General features: G+C 67.7%; 1 protein-coding gene across 1 annotated transcript; it reads right to left on the bottom strand.

Moving 5' to 3' along the window:
- Positions 1-23: 23 nt before the first annotated feature.
- Positions 24-23,670, bottom strand: GALNS (galactosamine (N-acetyl)-6-sulfatase). The gene is made up of 14 exons (XM_058279576.2): positions 23,459-23,670; positions 16,538-16,661; positions 16,042-16,116; positions 15,476-15,578; positions 12,904-13,047; positions 12,485-12,551; positions 12,134-12,261; positions 11,923-12,062; positions 11,623-11,726; positions 8,777-8,913; positions 8,106-8,208; positions 5,928-6,049; positions 3,987-4,104; positions 24-1,038 (listed from the first exon to the last, which is right to left on the bottom strand). The coding sequence occupies exons 1-14, from the start codon at positions 23,576-23,578 to the stop codon at positions 952-954; spliced, it is 1,572 nt and encodes a 523-aa protein (XP_058135559.1). The 5' UTR covers positions 23,579-23,670; the 3' UTR covers positions 24-951.
- Between the last annotated feature and the right edge of the window lie 262 nt (positions 23,671-23,932).

Below are 23,932 nucleotides of genomic sequence, written 5' to 3'. Positions count from 1 at the left end.
TTCACAGACCAAGGTGCCACCGATTTTAAAAATGTATTTATTTGTTTTATGCATCTCTCTTCCGTTTTTTTCTTGTTTTTTTTTTTGAGGCACGAGGAACCGATCGGGGCCTCCCATGTGGGAGGGAGGCGCCTAATCACTTGGTCACCTCTGCTCCCTGGTGCCACTGATAATTTTTAGGACCACTGAGAAGAGGCAGGGGCACCCGTCCAGTGTGCAGGGAAGCTCACGCGTGACAAGAAGGCGGGTCGGGGCCGATGGAAGACGTCCGTGCGCGGCAGGCCTCGGCAGGACAGCCCACCCTCCCGTGCGCTGTGCTCTGCGCCCCTCTGGCTTCCTCTGGGCAGGGGGGCTCTGGCGGCTGCACATGCCCCGTTCCTTGGGGTGTCCCAGGAGGGATGGGCCAGGGGTGTCGGCCCCAGGGCAGAGCCAGGCCTTTGGGGCACCTCTGAACAAGGGGTGAGGGAGGGGCCTGGCAGGGCATGGGGGCATGGAGCCTGGGGCGCCCCAACACCCCAAGCGAGAACGCCTCCAGGGCTTTTCTTCCACCACACCTTCGCCCTAACCTCCAGCTCCGCCGGAGGGAGGGGACGCGGGTGGCAGGGCGGGCCCGGTCCCCGAGGAAGCAGGAAGGGGGCCTGCGGCAGGGAGAGCCTGCGCCTCCCTGGGCCTCCGTCCGCTCCATGTCCTGCCCCCGCGCGGAGGCCCTGGGAGGAGGCAGGGCAGGGCACGGCCCAGAGGACAAGCGGGCAGCGGGGCCTGCGCCAGGCCACGGGGGGATGTGGGAGGGCCGTACGGGCTGGGGTGCGGGGCGCAGCCTCCCCCGCACAGGGTCCAGGCAGCAAGAGGCGGGAGCACCCCTGGGCCCCAGGGCCAGGCCTGCGGCCACGCGGGTCCTCTTGCTGCCGCCGCGGTGGGGCTCGTCCGGCCGCGTCCTGGGTCCCCGCGGGGCTAATGGGGCCAGGAGCACTTCTCAGGGGCCGATGGTGGGGGCACCAGGCACTTCCCCAGCTTCTCGCAGCCCGGGGGCGCCCAGTTCTGGGAAACGACAATTCAGAGAAAATGCCGGGTTACTGCAGGCGCTTCTGGACGGCACGGCGCCGCCTCCTCCAGGTGGCTGCGGGGCGGACAGGCCGGCGCTCTGCTCTTCTAGCTGGCAGTTGGGCGCGGGTGACACCAGCCGGCACGGAGGGAGGAAGACGAGGGCTCCCCCAGCTTCGCCCTTGGCTGGGGCACCAGCAGCAGCCCTGGGCCAAGAACCCGCTGCCAGCCCCGTGCAGTGCCCAGCCCCCCCGGGAGCAGATCAAATCCCCACCCAGGAAGATAGGAGAGAAGCCCCCAGGCCTCAGAGCCCCGACCCCGGCCCTCCTTCCCCGCGAACCCCCTCCTGAGCCTCTTTCGACATCTTGTGGGATTCGAAACCCCTGCCGGGCACCCAGGACCCCAGTAGCTGCCGCTGGCTCTAAAGCCGCCCAAGCAGAGATACAAATCCGCCTCCGGCCCCAGCCGGCGACAGGGCGCCCGCAAACTTTTTTTAAGTAAGTAAATATGGCGCGGTCCCTCACACCCTGAGGCCGGCTTCACTCTTGCAGGCCATCTGGCTGCCGCTCTGCAGCACAAAGCTCCCAGGTCCTCGACAGAACGCGCGGCCCACTCAGGCCTGAAGAGCTTTCCACACCCAGCGAGTTCTCGGGGCACGCTGTCCGTGATGGCCTATCGGGAAGCCGCCGTCGGGGACCAGCCTCGAGCAGCAGCGGGCATGTGGCGCCGGGGACCGTCCTCGCGCCAGGCTCGCCTGCGCCCTGACGGGGAAGCCCCTAGGGCCAGGGCGGGGGGGGGTGCTTTGTGGGCACTGCGGTGCTGCTGTCCTCTGGCCTGAGCGGGGCCCTCGGGGAGCGGGCGGTTCTGGGGCCTGGATGCCAGTTCCGGGGCCTGGATGCTGATTCCAGGCCAGGACTGCAGGCCAGGGGAGGGCCGGGCCGGACGGGCAGGGGGACAGAGGGCCCCTGCCCAGGGCCGGGCCGGGTTTCCTCGTCAGAGCCCACTGGGCCAGTGCCGAGGGGGCAGGCGTGGAGAGAGGATGGTGGCGCCTGAGGCTGCGTGCACACAGCTGTGCACAAGCAAGCATGCACAAACGAGCGTGCACACAGCGCACACGCAGACCCCGCCCCTCCTGGCGGCCAGCTGACCACCCCCGGCTGTGCCTGGTCCGCTTGCAGGCGGGTCCTCGTGCCCGTCCAGGCCCGCGGCATCCCCCCAGCGCCGCTGGGAGCAGAGCCCTGTGGGGCTGGGCGGTGCCCGGGACCTGGAACCATGGCTGGAGCAGGCACTTCCCGCCTGGACCGCAGGGAGGGGCCCCAGGGCCGCACCGTCCCCACAGGTCGAGGCTGAAGGACCAGTGGTTCTGCCCTGAGTGGGTGCTGGGGACCCCCAGGCTGGGCCTCGGAGGCCTCCAGGTGCAGTGTGACCCCGAGTGACCCCAGGCCACCCGTGAAGGCCCCTTTCCAGGGTCGGCCCTCCGGGCGCTGGGGGGTCTCAGTCCTCGGGAACCAGAGCGAGGGCCTGGCCACCGAGGCGGTGTGGAGCAGGGGGGGTCGGGGCGTGGGCTGAGTGCAGCAGGGGGGCGCGGGAAGGCTGAGGGTCCGCTGGCCCGCCCTCGTCGAGCCGTGCAGGGCACGTGCCGTCCCCCACGAGGCTCCAGGAGCCTATCCCTGTGTCCAGCTGCCCGCTGCCTCCTGCTGGGTGCCCGGGAGCCCAAGGCCGCTCAGGACGGCCAGACGGCCGACCCGGCAGCCACGCGTCCCCGCCCGCAGCAGGCTGACCCTCCGTGGCTTGGGCACAGGCTTTGGCCACGCTTTGGCCGCCTCCGACCCTGGTTCTGATGGACTCTCGGGGCTGCTGGTAGGAACGGGGGCCGGGCTCTCATCAGGCCGGGGCGAGGGGCGCCCTGGGGGCCGCTCTGAGCCAGAGCTAGACATGAACAGCTCCCGAGGGGGCAGGCAGGGCCTCGGACGGCGAACAGCACAAAAGGGCAGCTGCACCACCTGGGAGGAAGGGGTGCGTGCCCCCTGCCCTGCCTCCCCCAGGTACGGCCAGGAGCCGCGGGCGCTCCAGGACCTGATGGCCCTGCCAAGGCCACGCCAGCTCCAGGGAGGAGCCAAATGGGGGGGGGGCAGGTGGCAGGGCCCGTGGCTGGAGAGCGCCCCCGACCGCTGCCCCTCGGGGCTCTGCCACCGCTTGCCTGCAGGGGTGGCCACTGGGCCTCTTTCTGCCCGGCGAGCCTCTGGGAGGGAGCAGGGAGGGGTCCCCGCCCCCAGCGGCCTGCCCTGCAAGCAGCTCCCTAGAGGGTCCTGCGCCTGGGGCAGAGGGTGCCCCTCCTGCAGGGCCCAGGCTGCCGGAGGCCGTGGCCAGGCGGGACACGGCTGGCTGGTGCCCAGCTCCCGGCGTGACTCCTTGTCCTCGGAATTTCCCAGAGGCCGGTGTTCGAGGGCGGGGTCGGCCGGAGCACAGGGGGCAGTTCCTGCGAGCGCGGGGCTCAGCGGGGGCTCTGTCACAGCGGTTGGACCCCAGAGGAGGGGGCTGCAGGCCGAGTGCAGCCGCGTGGGCACCTCCCGTCTCATGCCGTGACGAGCCCCCACAGGGCCCTGGGCCCTGGCGCTCGGGGCACCTCGTGTCAACAGCGGTCTCATGGGGCGAGGACACGGCTGCGCACGGACCCCCGGGCGTCCCTTCTGACTTGCTGCGTCCTGCCATAATACAGCTACGGGGCCAAGCACGGCACTTTCGTGGGAACCGCTAGACCCGAGGGGGCGGGGGGAGCCCTGGCGTGCAGCCGGATGGCGTCCTGCGGCGACAGAGCCCTGCTGCGGGGCCCACACCGTGCTCAGTGGGGCGGGCGCGCAGTCGTGTGAAGGCTCCCGGAGGCCCTGGGGTAGCTTCCGCGGTGCCCGCCCCCCACGCAGTGCGGCCAGCTCGGCCCTGCTCACCATGGCCGCCGGGTCGCACACATTCAGCTGGGGCTCCCCGGGCACCAGGGCGTCCTGGTGCCGCTGGACCACGGGGACGACTGTGCGCAGGGCTGCCCGGTACTCGGCGCTGGCCAGGCTGCAACGAGAGGCAGGTCGGGGCTGTGGCTCCGCGGAGGGCCGCGCAGGTGGCGGTGCGCAGGGCCAGGCGGCAGTTACCGCAGGAATGTGCACTAAGGCCGCTCCCTTGGGCAGTGCCCGCTGCCCGGAGCGGGGGCTGCGTCTACAGGGGCGGGGGAGGCCGCGGGGCAGGGGGCCAGGTGGCTCGGGGGCACCTGCCTGGCCCCTGCTGCCCCTGCCCCCTCCCACCCTTGCCTCATCCCCCCATCCTGGGGGACCCAAGCGGCCGGCCTCACGCTGTGGTGGAAACGCAAAGTGGCGCAGCCGCTTCGGGGAGCCGCCTGGCAGCACCTCCGGGGTGCAGCGGGACTGCCTGGAAAGTGAAAACCCGCGGGCTGTGTGCAGCGGCTCTGCCACCATCACCCAAATCCTACCATGGCCGGGTGCCCCCCATAGAGGAGCAACACCTGGGGGCGTGCGGAAACCAGGCAGGGGGGCACTGTGGTCGGGGGGCAGGAGGTTTGTGGAAAGGGGGGTGGCCTGGGGGCTGTCGGGCGACCCAGAAGCTGGGGGGCCCAGAGGCTGAACGTGACCGTGGGAGAGTTTATGGGGGGGGGGGGGCGCCTCACTCCTGGGCCCCGCCCCCAGAGGCCTGGCACTGCGGTGGCTGGTGCTGCTGACCCCCGGAGGCGAGGGGCTCACGGGGCGGGATGCGTCACCTCCTTTGTGCCTGCACCGCTGGGGACCTTGGGGGCTGAGGTTTGAGGGTCCCGCGACCCCGTCCGCATCCTGACGCACAGTCGCCCAGCAGGTTGGCAAGCCTCGCCCTCCTGGGCGCCCGGCCGCGCTCCTGCCGGTCCTCGTGCCTGGCTCGCGGCCCCAGCTCTGCTGCTGGAGGACGCAGCTGTGCGCCGGGCAGGCCCTGTCCGCTAGCGCCGGAGCCTTCCTCACCAAGGGAGCTCCGAACCTGCCCCCCAGTCCCACCGCAGCCCCCCGACTCTGCTCCCTGTGCCCCCCATGCCCCGACTCTACTCCCTGCAACTCCGGCCACTGTCTCCCCGGCTCCCCCTCCCTGGGTCCCCTGCAAACAGTGCTGTGGCCACTGTGCTGCCCGCCTGGCCCAGGTTCTGAGCACGGGCAGGACTTGTGATCACCCGACAAACGAAGACACTGAGGGTCTGAGCGGCCCGATGCCCCCACTAGCCGCTGGGAGGCGACTCCCGGCCAAGCCAGGCCCGGGTATCGTCTCTTCCCTCTGCGTCGTCCTCCTGATGACCCTGCGCGGGCGAGTGGGTGCGCCGGCCCCTGCCTGCTCCCCCACAGCCGCTCTGCTCGCTCTTCTTGCCCACTGCCCGCAGTCACGGCGTCGAGGGGCCCCGCTCATGGAGCCCGCTCCCCACCCTGGCCCTCCAGGTCCCCAGGCCCCTCAGCCTCAACCCCTGCTGGGCCCAGGGTCAGTCTTCCCGCAAGGGGACCCTCCCGCCATCCTCAAGGCTGACCAGAACCGGGGCCGGGCAGGAGGGGCCACCCACAGAGAACAGCAGCTGCGAGCAGACAAGCAGATGAACAGACGACTCTGGAGGAGGAAACGGGGAGGCACGGGCGGCCACGCCTCAGTGCGCACTTGGGGAGTGGCAGTGGTGGGGCCACACTGGCACCGCGGCCTCGCGTCTTCCAGGGTCCTGCTGGGAGCACGTTCCTTTCGTATCAAGTTCTGCTCTTTGACGAGCCACAGCCCGCTAGCGTGGTACCTGCGCTGGGAAGGCCTGCTGGACCTTTCCTTGTGGTAAGAGCCCCCTGCGCCCGCCTCGGGGCCACTGGGGCCATCGTACGCATGCTCACCTGAGGGGAAACCGCTCCCCTGGGTCTCGTCCCAGGTGGAAGATCAGAGGCAGCCGCGTGTGCTCCTCCTGAGTGTGCGTCGTGACTCCCGAGACGTTCTGCCCAGGGCAGAAATCGATGCCCTGCAACAGAGAGGCGGGGGAGCGTGCGGGCGTCCGAGGCGAGTCCCACTGCTCGTTGCCTGGTGCACATCTGTGCCCTCCCAGCCTGACGGTGGAGCCAACGCACTCCAAGCTCCGCGAGGGCCGGCCCCCGTCTTGTCCTCGGGAGTATCCGCGACGCTTGGAGCACCCTAAGAGGCTCAGTAAACACCCAGTGGAGAGTGAAGATATGGGGGGTGGGGACTGTCATGGCCACCCTGGGAGAGCAGGGGACCCTTCCCATCTTCACGGGCCGCAGAGCTGCTGAGGAATCATGCTGTGTGCAACAACCCCACCCCCCAGCTTTTTGGGGTGTACCTTTTTCTTGGCAGGGGAGTGTCTTTAAATATTTTGACCAGTCTCGTATCCTGACTTACACAATTTCATAAGGGAAAGCTAATTTCTAATATTCCACTCTATCTGCCTAGTAGAGTAAGCGTGGAGCCTCCCTGACCAAAAGACAACCACAATGACCACCATTCGCTCAAAAATCATTAGATCAGAAGAAAGGCTGTAAGACTGAAAGCCAAGAGAAAACAGAGACAACAGATCTGTGGATGGCCCAGAAGTTAAAGCTAACAGCAAAAACTTTACATTAATCATGATAAACACGTTCAAGAAAGCACAGGAGAAAATAGATAAAATAAAGGCGCTAAGGTTTATAGGCGTGTAGCCATCAGCTCCACACACAGGACAAGGCAACAGAACACCAAGCCCTGGTCCACACCCTCCTGGCGCTGCCTTCACGACCCCAGCCACGGCCTCTGGACACATTTAGAACGGGCTCTCTATGCCTGGGGTCTGAGCTTTGTCCCAGATCCTGGCCTGGCTGAGGCCCCTCAGCCCTCTCTCGTCAGGGGTCTGCCTTCTGGCCAGGGGCTCTCTCTAGAAGCAGACGGCAACGATCTGGAGAGCTGCCTCCCTCAACCTGAAGGCTGCCCTCGGGGCTCCCTGACTTGGGAAAGGGAGAGGTCTGCTGCCCTCTAAGCCGCCAGTACGCCCAGAGGCAGAGCTGTGCAAGGGGAGGCGCCCCGGGCTGGGGGCTTGGGGAGGCGAAGGCTCGGGGCTTGGGGAGGCGCCCCGGGCTGGGGGCTTGGCTTAGCTGCCTGGTGACACAGGACACCATTTGTACGCATCTGGAGACGCAGCTGAGACAAAAGACAACCCTCAGCACATGCAGCAGGGACCGGGCTGGACAGGCTGCGGCAGTGCCCTTCTAGAGCGGGGTTCTTAACCAGGGGTCCACGGAACCCGTGGGAGATTTCAGGGGGGCTGTGAGCTTGAATTGGAAAATCACCTTTATTACCTTTATTCCGCTGACCTCTAACTGAAGTCTAGCACTTCTTCATTATCAACGTTTGAAAGAAATGACCACTGTAATTTCATACCATATTACAGTTGGCATCTATCTTGAAAAATCGCTCACGCTCATCCGTATTTCAAAATGACGGTAGTCGTTAGACCTGACTCTAGTTGAGTGTCATAAAACTACCTGCTGCTGTGTTCTAAGAAAGGGTCCATGGTTTTCACCTGACTGGCAAAGGGGTCCGTGGAACAAAACAGGCTAAGAGCCCTGCCCTAGCGGCGTCAGTGTGATCCTGCTGGTGAGCCATTTTCTAACATCCTGTGAGTCTGTAGCGGGCAGCTGGTCGGTAGTGCAGTTAACGTGCTTTTCAGTAAAGCACGAAGCTTAGAATCCCAAGGGGGGGGCGAGGGGCACGGAGGGGGCCGCAGGGAGGGGGACCAGGGGTGTGGGGAGGAGGGGCCAGGGGTACAGGGGTGCAGGGAGGGGGGGCCAGGGGTGCGGGGGAGGCCAAGGGTGTAGGGAGGGGGGCCGGGGCACAGGGAAAGTGGGGTCCAGGCCTGGGTGGGTGAGGAGGGGGTGCCAGGGGGCTGCCTGCAGAGTGGCCAGGCCAGCGTGACCCCGAGGGCTCTGCGCCCCAGAGGGGACGGGCCTGGCCAGGGCAGAGCGCCCGGGGAGGGCAGCGCGGCCTGACGGGGGTGGCGAGGCAGGTGCTGCGGCCAGAGGGCCCGTTACCTTCTTGAACTCCTCCCAGGAGTTGGTCCAAGTCCAGAAGTGAGCCTTGTACTGACCGACGGTGACCGCCATCAGCGTGTTGCCGCGGTAATAGAATATTGGCCTGTCGCAGACGAGGGAGGAACGGTCAGTGCCAGGAGCGTCCCGGGAGCCGGGTGAGGCTGCCGGGGTGAGCCCGAGAGACGCTCCCGCAAGCCATGCTGCGCAGAGCGGGCGAGCGCGCGGGGCCACCCTGCCGTCGTCCACCCTGTGCTTCCCGGGGCTGACGCTTGTGGACGGGCCGAGGACGGCGCCATCACAAGGAGCAGAAGCAGGCAGGGCCCGGCACCAGAGGCGGGTTTTCCGTGGCCTCAGGGCATCGTGCGGGAGAGGAACGAGTCCCCCACCCCCCTGCCCCCGGGGAAGGGGCGGGCGTTTCCGGGGGCTCCTGCCCCTTGAGCCTGAGCCCAGGATGCCCCTGCACCTGCCTCACGCTTGAAGCACAAACGACGGGAATCAGAAGCGCAAAACGTGCCTGAGAGCCCTGGGAGGGGCTGCCCACGACCCCCCCAGCTGCAGGGGGCGACAGCCACGTCCCCCGGTCCCACGCCCACTCGGGGGCCGCTCCGCCAGCCTCAGGCCCTTCCCTGCAGGCCTCCACGCGCCCGGCACCGCCAGCCCGCCCTGGTCACCTGTGCACAAGCCGGCCCTGCAGGAGGGCGGGGAGGAGGTCAAGGCCGTCCACCTCCCGGTCGCTGGGTGGCTCCAGGCCCGCGAGGGCCAGGCTGGTGGTGAAGAGGTCCATCACGCTGCCCAGCTGGCGGCTGACCTGCGGGGGCACCGCGTTCAGGGCATGCACCGGGGCCGCGCAGAGGCTCGCATGTGTGCGCACGGATGCTCACATACACGCACACGCTTCCCCACCGGAGGCGGCGCAGCAGCGGCTCTGGGCGAGCCGTCAATGGACAGCGACGGAAGGACGAGCCGCTGAGGCCTGAAAACGGCTGCGTTGCTGCGTGGGGCCGGGCCCCCGTGGCTGGAGCAGCAGGGCGACCGCCTGGGTGGACAGGAGCCCCGTGCCGGCGACCACCCGCAGCACACGGTGTCCACGGCGCTGGCCACGGCCGCTTCGGCTGCCCGGCTCCCGGGTGAGGGCGCGGCTTCCTTATGACGGAGGCGCGGCCGCCCGGCCACGTCCGTGGGCCACCTGGGAAGAGCCTGTGCGTGTTCAAGAGGCCGTGTCTGCAGGACACGGCCACGGTCGCAGGACACGGCAGCTCGGGGCCACTGCGCACTCCCGAGTCAGGCGAGGAAGGCGGAGAGGCCTCCAGGCTGCGGGTGCAGAAGAGCAAGCAGAGGCCGCGGCGGGCCGCTCTTCCCGAGGTGACCGCTCGGACGGGATGAGACACAGGTGGCCCTTCTCACAGGCCCGCGAGCTGCCGCCCCAGCCCCCGCCTCTGGCCTCGAGGGCGCGAGAAGCAGGGAACGCGGCGGTCCCTGAGGCACGCCTGCAGGGCCACATGCTTCCCTGGACACAGCTGCCCTGCCCCGCGCTGCGCCGTCCCCCCGGGTGGGAGTAGCCCCGGCGTCCGCTCCGAGCTCAGGCTGGGGCTCAGGGCCGGGCGGGTGTGAGCCGGACAGACGACACACACTCCCTGTGCTCCGGGGCCTGCGGGCGTGGCCTCCTGGGGGTTGTTGGCACAGTCACGCCCGGCCCCCTGGGAGCTGCTCGGCCCAGTCCCCGCCCTCGGGCCGGCAGCGCCCACTCGCGGGGACCCCAGGCCTGGTGTTCGGCTAAAAACTGAAACCCTCGCGGGGAGGGGCAAGAAGAGCCCCGAGTCGCCAGCGCATCTGCTCCAGCCACTTCCCTCCCTTCCAGCTTCTGAAGACAGAGAGAAAAGAAATCCGAGAACTTCGCCTGGAGGAGACAAACGAGGAGGAGGATGGCTGTGAAGGCTGCAGGGGGCGGCTGGAACCCAGGCTCGGAGCAGCTGGGAGCACCCTGCACAGAGCCTCACTCAAAAAACCTCAACTCTTGGGGAAATGGACTTGGCCCAGTGGTTAGGGTGTCCGTCTACCGCAGTTCACACCCTGGGCCTCATTGACCCGTGTGGAGCTGGCCCATGCGCAGTGCTGATGCGCGCAAGGAGTGCCCTGCCACGCAGGGGTGTCCCTCGTGTAGGGGAGCCCCACACGCAAGGAGTGCACCCCATAAGGAGAGCTGCCCAGCGCAAAAGAAAGTGCAGCCTGCCCAAGAATGGCGCCGCATGCACAGAGAACTGATGCAACAAGATGACGCAACAAAAAGAAACAGATTCCCGGGGCCGCTGGTAAGGATAGAAGCAGTCACAGAAGAACATACAGCGAATGGGGGTGGTGGTGGAGAGAAATAAAAATAAATCTTAAAAAAAAAAAAAGAAACGGGATCTCTGATCCGCTGCCGAAGCCGTTACCAGTGCTTTTGAGATTCACCTCTGCGTCGAGGTAACATCACCGCCCAGGGGTGAAGGGGCAGCTGGACGCAGGGCCAGGGGCTCAGATGTCGGGTGACTCTGGCTGTCATGGCAGCGCACGGGCGCAAGGCCCACTGACTCGTTTCTGTGTGTGCCGTGGGCGGGGGTAGGAGCGGCCGGCGGCCTGGGAGGCGGGTGAGGGTCGGCACCCCCCTGGGAGGGGTCAGGGGCCCGGGCCAGCCCTGCCCACACCTTGGTGGTCACTGGGGGGCCGCGTCCACCTCTGAGCCCCTGAGTGGCGAGGAAGCGACTTTCTTGTCTCATGTGGCGGCGCGTGGGGGGTCCGGCGTGGCCGGCGGGCGGCGTTAGAGCACGGCGCTCGGAGCAGAGCCTTGGGAAGGAGCCGGAAGGCGAGACGACGGAGAGAGCGCCGAGCGCCATGCACGGCTCCACGGCCTGTCTCACGGGGTCTCATGGGCTCCGCGTGAAGGCGCCTCGGCCAGGAGGCCCTGCCGTGGGAGGCGGCTGGGCGGGGGAGAGGCCGGGCCGGGGGCCACTGCTCAGGCCCAGAGGGCGGGAGGGCCAGGGAGAGGCCACGTGCCCGCACCCCACACTGGACAGAGCCATCGACCAGCCAGCGCTGCCGCTGCTCCCTCAAAGTGTGTGCCACAGAGCCTGGCCTGGGAGATAAACTTTGGGTGGAGAAAAGAGATTCCCTGGCCAGATGCATCTGAGAACTCAGCCGACTCCAGCCTCTGAGAAGTTCTAGAGACACGATGGCATGCTAAAGGCTCTGACAAGTCCTGCAGCTAGAGGCTGTGTACTCAGCACCGTCCACATTGACCAGAGGCGCCCCCTGCCCACGACAGCTAACGTCCCCGCGCCGTCCGGCGTCCCCGCGCCCTGGAGGAGGTGCTCTGCGTGCCGGCTACGCAGGGGGAGGCGGCGGCCAGTGGGAGGCCGAGCCCCTCGCCCTCGGCCCGGTGGGCTCGTGCCTCTGCACCATCCTTCCCCGGTCCTGGGTCGGCCTCCCCAGCCCACTCAGCCTAGCAGCTTCCGGCCACGCCGGGGCAGCCGCAACGTACCTGGCCTGCAGGGACATGCCCGGGCCACCACGCGATGGCGGGCTCCCGCATGCCGCCCTCGAAGGTCGTCTGCTTCCCGCACAGGAAGGGGCCGTTGCTGCCGCCTGGGGGAGGGGGCGCGTCACCGCGGGGCGGCGGGGGCTGGGCTGGCTCGTCCACGTAGCCGCAGCCCCGGCTCCCGCCCTGCCCGGCAGCCCTGGGGGGCCCGCCCGTGCCCTCGCTCCGCCCGCGCGGCCAGTTCACGCGCCGCGGCACGAGTTCCCTCGTGGGGTGGGGACCGGGGAAAGCGCGGGCACTTGCCCTGCCGGGGAGCCGAGACGAGGGCCGCGCCGTTGTCCGAGGTGAAGAAAACGAACGTGTCCCCGTGGACGCCCGGGCCCCGCAGCAGCTGCAGGATCTTCCCGACACTGTCGTCGATCTCCCGCACGGCGTCCCCGTACCTGCGCGGGGTCGAGGTCAGCGCTGTGGCTGCGCCGCCACCCTCCCCCCTCACCTCGCCTACGGCACTCACAGCCCCCGCAGGCTGCTCCCCAGGTAAGGCCGGGAGGCATAGACGGGCGCGTGTGTGGCGTCCACGGCCCAGTAGAGGAAGAAGGGGCGCCGGCGCGACTGCTGCCTCTTGATGAAGTCCAGGGCCTCCTGCGAGGAGGGAGAGCACGCCGTGTCCTGCCACGCCTGGCCCCACCGGGCCCCCCCGGCCCCCACTGTGGCCCCCACCAGCCTCCACAGTGGCCCCTGCCGTGACCCCCGCCCGGCTCTCACAGTGGCCCCCACAGCAACCCCGCCCGGCCCCCGCCTCGGCCCCCATAGCAGCCCCGCCCGGCCCCCGCCCGGCCCCCGCCCGGCCGCAGATGCCACCCACCTCCAGGTAGATCTGGGTGAGGTTGGCCTCCCCCGTCTTCAGGTCAATCGGGAATTCTTCGTAAAATCTGAAAACACAGGGGTTCAGGCGCTCAGGACCCAGGGCAGGCGTCCCTGTGCGCACAGCCCCACCTGCGGCTGGCGCTGACCCCTGGACCCTGCGTGGTCTAGGACAGGGTGGGGCCCGCGCTCAGGGGGAGGGGAGGGGGAGGCAGGGGAGGGGAGGACAACAAGAAACAAGAAAGGAAAAAAGGCGAAAGCGCACAGAACCGAGGGGAGCCGCGCCCGCCTGCCCCCGGGACCCCCTGCCCACAGCGCGACCCTCTCCCCTGCGGGCTCAGGCGCCCATCGCCACCCTCTGGCCACGGGGGGCCACTGGCACGGGCGCGGCGGTGGGGACGGCGGGGGCGCGGCCAGTACCTGCCGACCATCTCCCAGTCCCTGTACACGGGGATGTTGGGCCGCGCCCTGTTGTCGTAGGGCCCGAAGTGGCAGCCGGGGGACCCGAACCACTCGTCGAACCCGTGCCGCAGCGGGTGGAACGGGGGCCTGTGGCCCAGGTGCCTGCCAAGGGGACCCCGAGACGCTCAGGCCGCGGGGAGCAGCGGGAGGATGCGGCTTCATGATGAAACGGGCCCGCCCGGCTCCGGGGCCGCAGGTGGGCATCACCCCGGGTCAGCGTCCGAGCCCACCCCCCCGGCACGGCAGGCCTGGCTCCAGCCCTGCGCTCGGCTGCCCGCGTCCTTGCCGCCCTTTCCTGGCTGCAGTGCCTCCACTGCTGCGCTGGGGGGGACGCCCCGTTGGGTGGCCCTGGGGCTTTTCTCCAGGGGAGTTCAGCGCCGCCCCCGGGGGTGGTGGCCTGAGGGGTGGCTGTGGGGACGGGCTGGCGGGGATGCCCCACCCTCGAACCCAAAGTGCGGGCAGGATCAGGGAAGATGAGACCAGCCAAGAACCCCCGCTGGTGACAGCCGAGCGCGAGACCCCCAGCGCCCCCACCCGCCCCGCCTCGCTGGGCTCCAGGCTCCACAGCCCAGGGCGCCCACCCACCAAGGAGGTGTGGGGGAGGTGGGGCCTGGGCGGGCACCCCTGCCCGTGCAGCTCAGTGGCCACTGGCCTCGGGGAGGGGGCGGCTGTGCGCACAGCTGCCAGGGGGTCTGGGCTGTAAGCTGCACTCGGCACCGGCCTGCGGGTCTCAAGGGGTGCCCACGGCATCGCGTGGCAGGCTGGGGTGGGCGGGCAGCGCTGGGCCCTCCTTTTAGCTGATTTGGTGCTCGGCAAGCCTCAGTTTCCCCACTCGCAGGGGAGCCGGGAACGGCTGTGCCTAAGGTCCCGCTGGTTCTAGAAGGCTCTGGCCCTGGGACAGGGCCTCAGCCTCTCGAGCCAGCTCTTCAGCCTTCACCCGGTCCAGCTCTTCTCGCCGGCTCTGCTGACCCCTCACTGGCTCCGCCGGCCCCCCCAGCCGGCTCCACGCGCTGTGTCCCCCTGACTTTGCCCTGCTCTCTGGCCCCTGCTCCAGTGCTGTGTCCTTCCAGCCCCGGCAGCAGCTGCTGGGCAGGGAGCCCCGAGTCCCTTTCCACTGGCCGAAGCTCAGAGGCTGCTGACCTCCCACTGCCGCCCACCACCGCCCCCAATCGCCAGGCTACCCGTGCACGGGGGGCCAGGGCGGGCCGTGGAGAGGCGCGTTACGGCCATCCCACCTCGCCAGGCTGCTGGGGTCAGGTGGCCTCTCTACCAGGGAACCAAGGATAGGAATGGCCTGCCCTGGGCCCCCAGAGCCCCATCTGACACAGCCACGCAGCCCTGACCCCTGGGCCTGCCCCGGCTCACCCACTGGGAGGTCCCAGCAGAGCGAGCCTCGACCCCAGGTGCCCCCAGTGTGGCCTCCTTCCCCGGGTGAGCCGGCAGCACCTCCTCTCCAGGTGGGCCCAGTACAGTCTCCTCTCCAGGTGGGCCCGGCCCGGCCTGGCCCCCTCCAGCTCTGCGCAGAGCCCACCTTGCTCGCCCCCTCCTCAGCTCCCTGCACCTGGCTCATTCCCGCTGACCGCCATGGGTGACGGGCTGGCCGGCGTCTGGACAGATGCGCCCTCTCCAGCTCTGGCCCTCCCGAGTCCTGGCCGTGACTGGCAGCGGGTCTGGTCACCCGAGGCCTGGGTGCTCCCCCCGTGGATGTGGCCCTGACAGTGCTCTGGCTGGCCCCGGCGTCTCTGGAAGGCCTCTGGGCCCGACGAGTGCCCCTCAGAGCATGTCCGCAGGCGGGTGGCCTCCTGACGTGTCCCCAGAGGGCAGCAGGCGTGGTTGCTGCGACGCCGGGCAGCCTCGACCACAGGGCTTTGAGGATGTCCCCAGGGCTCCGCAGGCGTCGCCGTCGCCACATGTGCGGGAGCTGCCGCCGCGGCGTGCGGACGAGAAGGGCGCCTGGAGGTGGGCCTGGCAGAGGGAAGGCCCCCTGCCCGCGGGGTCTCAAGAGGTGGGGAAAAGGCTGGAGGGGGGAGCGGGGACCCCCGGGCCTGCACACCTGGGCCTGAGAAGGGACAGCGACCGACCCGCTTAGGACAGCACCGACGGCGCGGGTGGGAAGCAGGGTGTGCGCTCGCCAGCGGTGTCCTCGGCCCAATGACGCCTCCGCGCCCCCAGCGGCTGCTCCACCAGTCGGCAGAGAGTTTCCTGCCAGACAAGACGCCCGGGCTTCCCGCAAAGGCTCTGCGTGGGGGGAGGCTCGCTGGGGGGCTGTAGGGGAACAGCGCTTGGGGGGCAGCGGCCGGACGCCGGGACCTGCCCGGAAGGCCCTGCCTGCACCGGGCATCGCGCCTTGTGACCGGGGATCTGAATGGAACGTTCCAGACAAGCTTTCAGGGGGCCAAGCGGACACATCAACTGATCTGGCTCAGTGCGTAAAGCTTTTCTGCTTCCTGCCGAGACGCCCTCCTTGTCTGGAAACGTCCAGCGGTGGCCCCGGGCGCGTGGCTCAGCGCTTGAGCCGGGCGGCACTCACCACTTGCCCACGATCTTGCTGGCGTAGCCGGCTCTCCGCAGCAGCGCGGGCAGGAGGAGCTCCGTGTCGGGGACGCCCCCCACCACCTCCTGGGGCGTGTAGGCTGGAAGGGCGGCCCGGTGACCCACGTGGCCTGGGGCAGGGCGCCCGCCCCCCGGCCCCTGCCCGGGCCCCCACCCAGGCTCCCGTGGGCTTCCTTAGGGGACAGCGCGCCTGGCCCCTGCCCGGCCCCCCGGCCCCCCGCCTGGGCCCCGTGGGCTTCCTTAGGGGCACCTACAGCCTCGGCTCCTCTCCGGCCTCGTCCACCCACGCCCGGGCGCCTCGTCCAGCTCCTGACCCAGCCCACCTGGCTGAACTGACCCCCAGTGGGGTCACCGCCCAGGTAGGGTGGGGGCTCCTGGAGGGAGGGACAGCCCTAGGGCCTGCCCGGCTGCTCCCAGGGCCCGAGGCCGCCGTCCTCGGCCAGGCTTTAAGTCCACTTCCGGGCGTCCGACTCGGGGGACCGGGGCCAGAGGTTGCCTGTGGGGCCCCCACCCCGCCCCTCGCCGGGGGCCCCGGGGACGCACCGTTCCTGGCGTGCCCGTTGGTGGTGTAGAAGCCGCTCCTGATGGGCAGCCGTCCGGTGAGCAGGGCCGCCCTGGCTGCGGGGAAGGAGGCGGTGAGCCACGCGGGGTCGGCGCGGCCTGACGTCAGAGTCCCCGAGGCTCCCCACGGCTGGCGCTCCTCCAGTCGCCCCCAAGCCGCCCTTGCGGCCCCCGCCTGCCGGGCTTCCTCAGGTGCACGTTACGTGAGTGATCTGCCACCGCAGGGAGGGGCCACCTGGTCCCGCCCCCCCAGGCTGACCACCCCGGGAGGCGCCCCCAGCAGCTCTTCCCCAAAGCACTTGGCGCGCGAAACGGGGCGGCCGACACAGGCCCTTGGCGCCTTCCAGCCCGAGCCTTCCGGAGGGTTCCCAGTCTGCGCGGTGGCCTCCGACATCACTGGCGCCCGGGACGGGACGTACAGGGTCGGGGCGCAGCGGCAGGGAGGAGGGGCGCTGGGGCCGGGCTGGCGCGGACTTACACGGCGAGCACAGGGGGTTTGCGGCGTAGAAGTTCGGGAGGAGCGTCCCCTCGGCGGCCATCCGGTCCAGATTCGGGGTCTCTCGGGAAGGTTCTCCGTTCACCCCCAGGTCGCCCCAGCCCATCTGCAGGGGAGAGTGGGGAGATGTGGGATGACCCTCCGTCCACAAACGGCATTTCCTTCTCAGGGAGACGTGCTGGGAGAAGGAGAGCTGGCGGCGCGGGGGGCGGGGGGCGCGCCATCATGGGGTTCGCGGCCTGGGGGGCTCGGCTGCGCGCCCCGACCCCGTCTGGGCTCCCGCGTCCCCCCAACCCCAACGCTGGCGGGCACCTGGCCCCTACAGTTTGCATCTCTCTCTGCCAGCCACGCAGCCCTGACGAGCGTGCAGCACGGAACAGGGTTAGGAAACAGCGTGCGTAGAACGGCCCGGCCCGGCGGTTCCGCTCCCCGGGCGGAACCGGGAGAAACGAAAGCAGGCGCTCAAACAAAACCTGCCCCCGAGTGTCCCTGGCAGCGTCACTCAACAGGAAAAAGAGCTGGAAACAGCCCAGGGGCCTCCCGCAGTCAACGGACCAACGACGCACACGGCGGAGCGCCCACAGAGCGGAACGGAGCAGGGCCCCCCTGGGCCGCGGGTCCTCCGGGTCTCCCTAAGCGCCCATGTCGGCCGCCCGCCAGCGCCTGCCGCGCCACGTCCCGCCCGAGCCCCTCCTCTCCCGGTGCAGCAGGCGCGGGCGGCAAGGGAGGCAGCAGGCGCCCCCGCGGAACAGAGTAGGGGAGCTCTGTCTGCCTAAGGAGACCCTGCGGGATCCACGGGAGAGCTGCGTGGGCAGGGGCCAGGGTAGCAGGGCCGCAGGCACAAGGCGGACGCGCAGAAGGGCGGCGTGTCCACCACCTGCAGCGCAGACCCAGCAGGGAAATGAGGACACGACAGCGTCTGAGACAAAACACTGAGGAATAGACATACCCGGGGGCGCGAGGCCCGCGCACCGACAGCTACGCGACATCGCCGCGAGAAAGCGGCCTAAATAAACGCACAACGCCCTGCGCTGGGGAGGGGAACAGTCCGCCCCGAGCAGGCGACAGACTCGCCGCGAACCCTGTCGATATCCGGAGTTTGCAGAAGTGGAAAAGCTGATTCTCGACTTCACGTGGAATGTCACGAGGCCCCGAACGGCCAAATTGATCTGGAAAAAGAGGAAGCGAGTCGGGGTCCCTGCCTGCCGCTGAGAGATGTCACTGCCACCGATGCCGGATTTTCTCTAGGTTCACGGTGAAGCTATAAAAATGCATTTAAGTGCAAGCCAGTAGAGTTAGAACAGTAATTTATTAAGGAGCTGGGAGAAGAGAAACGGGAGAAAGAGATCACAGGTCCCAGGTAGAGAGGAAGGGGCTAAATGGAGATGGAAAGGACTGATTTACAGATTACAAGTCCCCAGGTTTGCTTACCTGCTGACCCAGGAAGGGGGGAAAAGGCAAGGCGGATGGATATCAAGTTTGCTTTTAAACCACTGATTATTCCGCTCCTTTGCTAACATGGGACGGAGTCCCAGTTGTTTGCTGTTTTGATTGATTACCCCGCCCCCAGGGGGAGGGGGGCAATGGTGAGCCCCTGGAGAATATCCGGGCTTCTTGATTCCGGAGGAAATCCTGTTCCGAATGGGGGTTCTCGCGGCTCTTTCGGCACCGTCTTGGGGGTCTCAGCGGCCACGTGGCCTCCTGCCGGCTTGGAGCTCGTCTCTCGATTCCCTAACCAGGCTGCTGACTGCCATCAGCACGGCAGCGCGGGGTGGCAGGAGGACATCACAGTTACTGCCCCCGGTTCCAACGAGGCGTGGGGACCACTCAGTGGGGAAAGGACAGTGGAACCGAGTCCAACCCCGACCTCACGCCATTCACAGAAATTAACTCAGACTGACCAATGGCCTCCAGGGAAGAGCTGAAACAACAAAACTCTAAGAAAACAGGGGAAAATCCTCACGACCTCAGATGGGGCAGTGCATTCTTAGACAGGACACCAAAGCATCAACAACCAAAGGAAAACTAGATAAGTTGTGATTCATCAAAACTAAAAACTTTTGTGACTTGCAAGACATTATCAAGAGTGAAGACGACAACCAAAACAGAGAAAATAGGTGCAAATCGTATATCTGGCAAAGGTCTAATATCCAAAATATATAAAGAGCTCCTGCAACTCAACAAGTCGAACAGCCCAATTAAAAAATGAGCACAGGAACTGAATGAGAGCTTCTCCAAAGATCTTCAAATGGCCGATAAGCACACAAAAGATGCTCAGTCATTAAGGAAATGCACACCATGAGATCCCACATCGCATCTGCTAGGAAAGGTATTACTTAAAACACACCCAGAACGTAGCAAGTGCTGGCAAGGATGTGGAGGAACAGAGCCCCTGTGCGCTGCTGGCAAAGTCTGAGACCGTCAAACGCTGCAGACGCTGTGGACGGGCCTGGCAGGTCCTCAGAGTGTCCAACAGAATTACGACCTGAGCCGGCACAGAATCACCACCGGAGTCGCACCCCGGGACTCAGATGCGAGGAGCCGCGAACGGGCTCAGAGCCCAGGGTGCACTGCAGCTTGATTCGCAAGAGCTGAAGGCTGGAAACGACCAGACGTCCACGAGGAAAGAAGCACAACGTGGTCCGTCCACACCACGGGCCACGAAGTTCTGAGACACGTTACGGCCCAGATGAGCCTCGAGATCACAGAACCAGACGCCAGAGGACAAGCAGTGCGTGACTTACATGGAACATCCAGGAAAGGCGAACTCCTAGAGACAGAGAGCAGGGTCCCGCGTGCTGGGGGCGGGAGCACTGCCTGCGGGAGCACTGCCTGTGGGGACGGGGCTTGCGTTCGGGGAGAACGTCGTGGTAACGGGTGGTGCTGAGCGGCAAAACGTTGCGCAGGTAATTAATGCCACTGAAACGTACCTCGAGAGGTGGTCGATAGGGCGGGGTTTACGTTTAATATGTCTTATGATGATAAAATTAAAAAACAACACGAGGGGAGAACAGTATGTGGCGCATCAGGGAAAGGGGCAGCTGAGCCTCGGAAACCAGGGCCTCGTGAGGTCTGACGGGGACAGGCGAAGCCTCTGCGGGGGAACCTGCCTCCGTGGCCCAAACGTGCCCACGGCTGCCCGTGCGTTTCAGGCCGACAGCTGGCGCCTGCGCCCTCAGGGGAGAGCGCTGGCAATTCCCGAGGCAGCGCACACACGCCGCGGTTCTCGTCGTTTCCAGCACTTGTCCTCCATGCTCCCGGGCAGGAGCCGGGGCCTCGTCCACGGAGCAAGGTCGTGCCCTCCAGGACAGTGGGAGGGGGGGCTGGGAGCGGCACCTCTCCCCTGAACCACGCATGCTCGCTGCGCCCACTGGTGCTTCCACGGCCAGGCAGGACAGAGCGTGGACACGGATGTGTCCAAAGCGGGTTTTTATGAAATGGAATCAAACATATTAAAAGTGAACCAATCTTGGAAAGTGGAACTTGTCTGCTGCTGGTGGAATGTGAAGCGGCCGCTAAGTCTCGAGCTCTCATGTGACCCGGCAAGGACACGCCTGCGTGGACACTGCGTCCCCAAGTCAGAAGGTGGAAGCAGCCAGGTGTCCTTCGCCAACAATGGGAGACTGGTCCATCCACGCGACGGGAGCTACTCAGCTGTTGAAAAGGGACGAAACCCTGCAACGCTATGACTCAGATGACATGAAGATGTCGAGCTGAGAGCCAGACCCGGGGGTAGTGCTGCAAGAGGTCGTGTGAAGGCGACATCCAGGGCAGGCAGAGCCGCAGGGGCGGCGGTGTTTCCGGGGCTGCGGGCGGTGACGGCTGATGGATGGGCTTCTCTTGGGGTGACGAGAAGGTTGTAAAGTCGGCCGCGGCGCTGCGCGCACAACTCTGCAAACAGGCTAAGACCAAGGTGTCTTGAGACGGGAATCGCGTTCCGCTGAATGCACGCCCGGAGAGGGGCGGCAGGTGGAAGGAGGGCTGGCGAGGCCCAGCGCCTGCCGATCTCGGGACGCTGCCAGGCGCCCGCTCTTTGGATTCGAGGTAGCTGTGTGAGGTGGCCCCGGGGTCTGAGCTGAGAGGAGAGCCCCCGCCGGCGAGCTGGCCGCAGCCCCCCGAGGCGCAGGGCTGGTGCTGCAGGATTCGGAAGCCTGGGCCCTGGCGAGCAGCACAGCTGTCCAGCGCAGCCAGCGGGGCCCGGCCACCCCCAGGAAGCTCTGCTGTGGATGGCGCTCACTGGCCGCTTCCCTGGAGGGGCTGGCCCAGGGGGCCACTGCTGACCCCTCTGCTGCTTCTCCCAGGCACTGCCCCGCCCCAAGCGTCCAGCTCCAGGCCCGACATGGAGGTCCTCGTGGCCATCGGGTCAGAGGAGTCAACGCAGGCCCCAGCCCTCTCCCTGGACCCCGTGGCTGCCTCTCAGGGGCTCTTCCGGCTGGAGGAGTCTGGGGGAAATGACTTTGTTTTGTCCTTTTGCTTTAGTTCCTTTTTTTTTTTTTAAGATTTTTAATTTCTCTCCCCCTTCACCGCCCCCAATTGTCTGCTCTCTGTGTCCATTTGCTGTGTGTTCTTCTCTGATCGCTTCTATCCTTATCAGCGGCACCAGGAATCTGTGTTTCTCTTTGTTGCGTCATCTTGCTGCGTCAGCTCTGTGTGTGGGCGGCACCATTCTTGGGTAGGCTGCACTTTGTTTCGCACTGGGCGGCTCTCCTTATGGGGCACACTCCTTGCACGTGGGGCTCCTCTACGCGGGGGACACCCCTGCGTGGCACAGCACTCCTTGCGCGCATCAGCACTGCGCATGGGCCAGCTCCACACGGGTCAAGGAGGCCCAGGCTTTGAACTATGGACCTCCCACGTGGTAGGCAGATGCCCTAACCACTGGGCCAAGTCCGCTTCCCTTGGTTCCTTTTTTATAGGAGGTACCGGGGGTCGTGTGTGGGAAGCAGGTGCTCAACCACTGAGCCACATGGGCTTCCCTGCGCTGGCGCCCTCTTCAGTTTGCTTGTTGTCCACTCCTTGTCCGCTCCTTGTCTGTCTTCTCTAGGAGGCACTGGAAACCGAACCAGGGACCTCCCGTGTGGGAGGTGGGAGCTCAACTGCTTGAGCCACATCTACTCCCCCTCCTTGCCCCGTTACTGTCTGAGGTGGTCTGGAGAGGGCAGCTGCCAGGAGCCCAGCGTCCAGGGCGTCCTCGACCACTGCGGCCTGGCCCCCTTGTCCCACGCCGTCTCCCTGCCTTCATCAGGATACCCGTGGCCCCGGATTTGGAGCTCGCCTGACACCAGTGCACCCTCCTTGGACACCTGCGGAGACCCCATTTCCAAACAAAGGTGGTGGACACGGATTCGGAGGACACGGCTCAACCCCCCGGGGTTTGCCCTGACGCAGCCACCTCTACGTCCGAGGCACTAGGAAGACATCGCACGGCCACTTCAGGTCGCAGGCGAGTCTGGGACGGTGAAGAGCCAGACCTGGTTATGGCCGAGGGCAGCAGAAGGGGCAAGCGGACATGGGGCTGGCCTCCGGCCATGCCTGCCAGGGCGGTGTCCCCACGGGTGTCCAGTAAGCGCCCCGGCCCATCGCTTGGCTCCTGCCAGGTGGCGGGCAGACGCCGAGGTGAGCGGCCGGGGCCCTTGGGGCTGGTGGCCTGCCCGAGGCATCCCCAGGACAAGGGGCCTAGGGGGGCGTGGCTGGGCCTTCACCCCGAGGTTTGTCCTGCTCCCAGGCCTGCAGGGCTGGACGCCCCGGAAGGAGTGACGCAGGTGAACTTTACGTGCCTGCGCCAGGGCAGGTCTGAGCTGGAGGCGACGAAAGTTGCGGGAGACGGCGTCCAGGAAACTCAGGCGTGCGCTCCCAGAGTCCCCTCGGTGGGGACACGACCGCGCTCAGGGTCCCCCAGCAAGGGCTGCCTGGGGCCATCACGGGGCCACGGCCCAGCAAGAGCACAGCCAGCTGTGGGGAGTGGAGCGGCCGGTCCAGCCTGCCCTGCACCTGGGGGAGAGCTGGCTCTGCTTTTGCTCAGGTCACCTGGAGTTGGCTTCTGCCATCTGACCAGAACAGCCCCACGAAGGCGAGTCACTGACCAGGACAAGGCTCCCGGGCCATTCACTGGGCTTCAGCCACCCAAGAACCCCGTAAAGCCACAGAGCGCAACCCACACGGAAAGAGCCCCCGCTCAGTCCCCGGAGGCGCCGGGCTCCCCACTTCCTCCCTGGGCAAGTAGGGACGGTCTCCCGCGCGCACCTGCTCCACGCCAGGCTGCGGCCGCCCCAGCCAGGGCCGGGCACACGTACAGCGCCGGCCTCACACGGCGGGGGGCGGGAGGCACCGGATCCTGCACGCCCCACCCGCGAGCTTCCACACGACCCCGGGTACGAGGCGTGAGGGGCGCTTCCTCCCCTGCGCGGCCTTCAGAGCCCGCCCCGCGCCCCGCCCCTCTCCCCTTTTGGGGAACTAGCGACGCAGGTGCTGCCCGCACCGCGCGGCCTCGCCCTGGGCGCCCCGGGGCAGGCAGGCAGCGGCCAGAGGGGCGCCCAGAGCCCCGGAACGGGCCACGGCCTGGGGAAGTGGCTCTGCGCCCGCACGCCCGGGCAGAGGCGCCGGGAAGACGCGCCCCGATCCGGGGTCCCGCAGAGCTGCAAGGGCTCGGGGGGCGCCCCGCGGTGCGGTCAGCGCCGGGTCAGTGGCGGAGCAGCTGAGCCTCGGGGGCGCCGCGCCAGGGCTGGGGGTCGAGGCTCGGGCAGCCCCTTGCAGCCCAGGGCGCGGGGGAGGGGGCAGCAGGGGCCGAGGGGCGCCGGCCTTTCCAGGCGGGGCCGGGACCCCCGCGCCCTGGGCGCTGCCCGCCTGCGGAGCGCGGCCCCGCGGGTGCAGAGCGCCCCTCGCCCCGCGACCCCGCGCACTCACGTCGTCCATGAGCAGCAGCACGATGTTGGGGGGCTGCGGGGCGCCCACGGCCCCCAGCACCGCGGCGCACAGCACCAGCAGCCGCCGCCACCGTCTCGCCGCCGCGGGAACCAACGCCATGGCCCCGCCGGACACCGCACAGCTCCCGCCAGCCGCGCTCACTGGCCCCGTGTGCGGGGGGCCCTTCCGGGCCGGGCTGGGGGCGGGGCCACGGCGGTGGGGCGGGGCCTGCCGAGGGCGGGGCGGGGCCTAGGCCTTCTGAGGGCCGGATGGGGCGGGGACATGGCGCGGGGCGGGGCCTGCCGAGGGCGGGGCGGGGCCTAGGCCTTCTGAGGGCCGGATGGGGCGGGGACATGGCGTGGGGCGGGGCCTGCCGAAGGCCGGGCGGGGCTACGAGATGGGGCGGGGTTACAGTCGTGGGGCGGGGCCTGCCGAGGGCCGGGCTGTGGGGCGAGGCCATGGCGCGGGGCGGGG

Source organism: Dasypus novemcinctus, chromosome 18 (assembly GCF_030445035.2).
Source record: "Dasypus novemcinctus isolate mDasNov1 chromosome 18, mDasNov1.1.hap2, whole genome shotgun sequence".
In the NCBI taxonomy this organism is placed as follows: Eukaryota; Metazoa; Chordata; class Mammalia; order Cingulata; family Dasypodidae; genus Dasypus; species Dasypus novemcinctus.
This window is presented reverse-complemented; position numbering and strand designations above follow the sequence as displayed.

Bases quoted from the DNA above. Each gene is read 5' to 3' on its own strand.
- GALNS (XM_058279576.2), bottom strand. From the start codon at position 23,578: ATGGCGTTGGTTCCCGCGGCGGCGAGACGGTGGCGGCGGCTGCTGGTG. The intron at 12,262-12,484 runs GTGGGTGGCATC...CCCTCCTCGCAG, and splicing joins TCACCCAGATCTACCTGGAG to GAGGCCCTGGACTTCATCAA. The intron at 1,039-3,986 runs GTGAGCAGGGCC...GTCGTTTCCCAG, and splicing joins TGTGCGACCCGGCGGCCATG to AACTGGGCGCCCCCGGGCTG.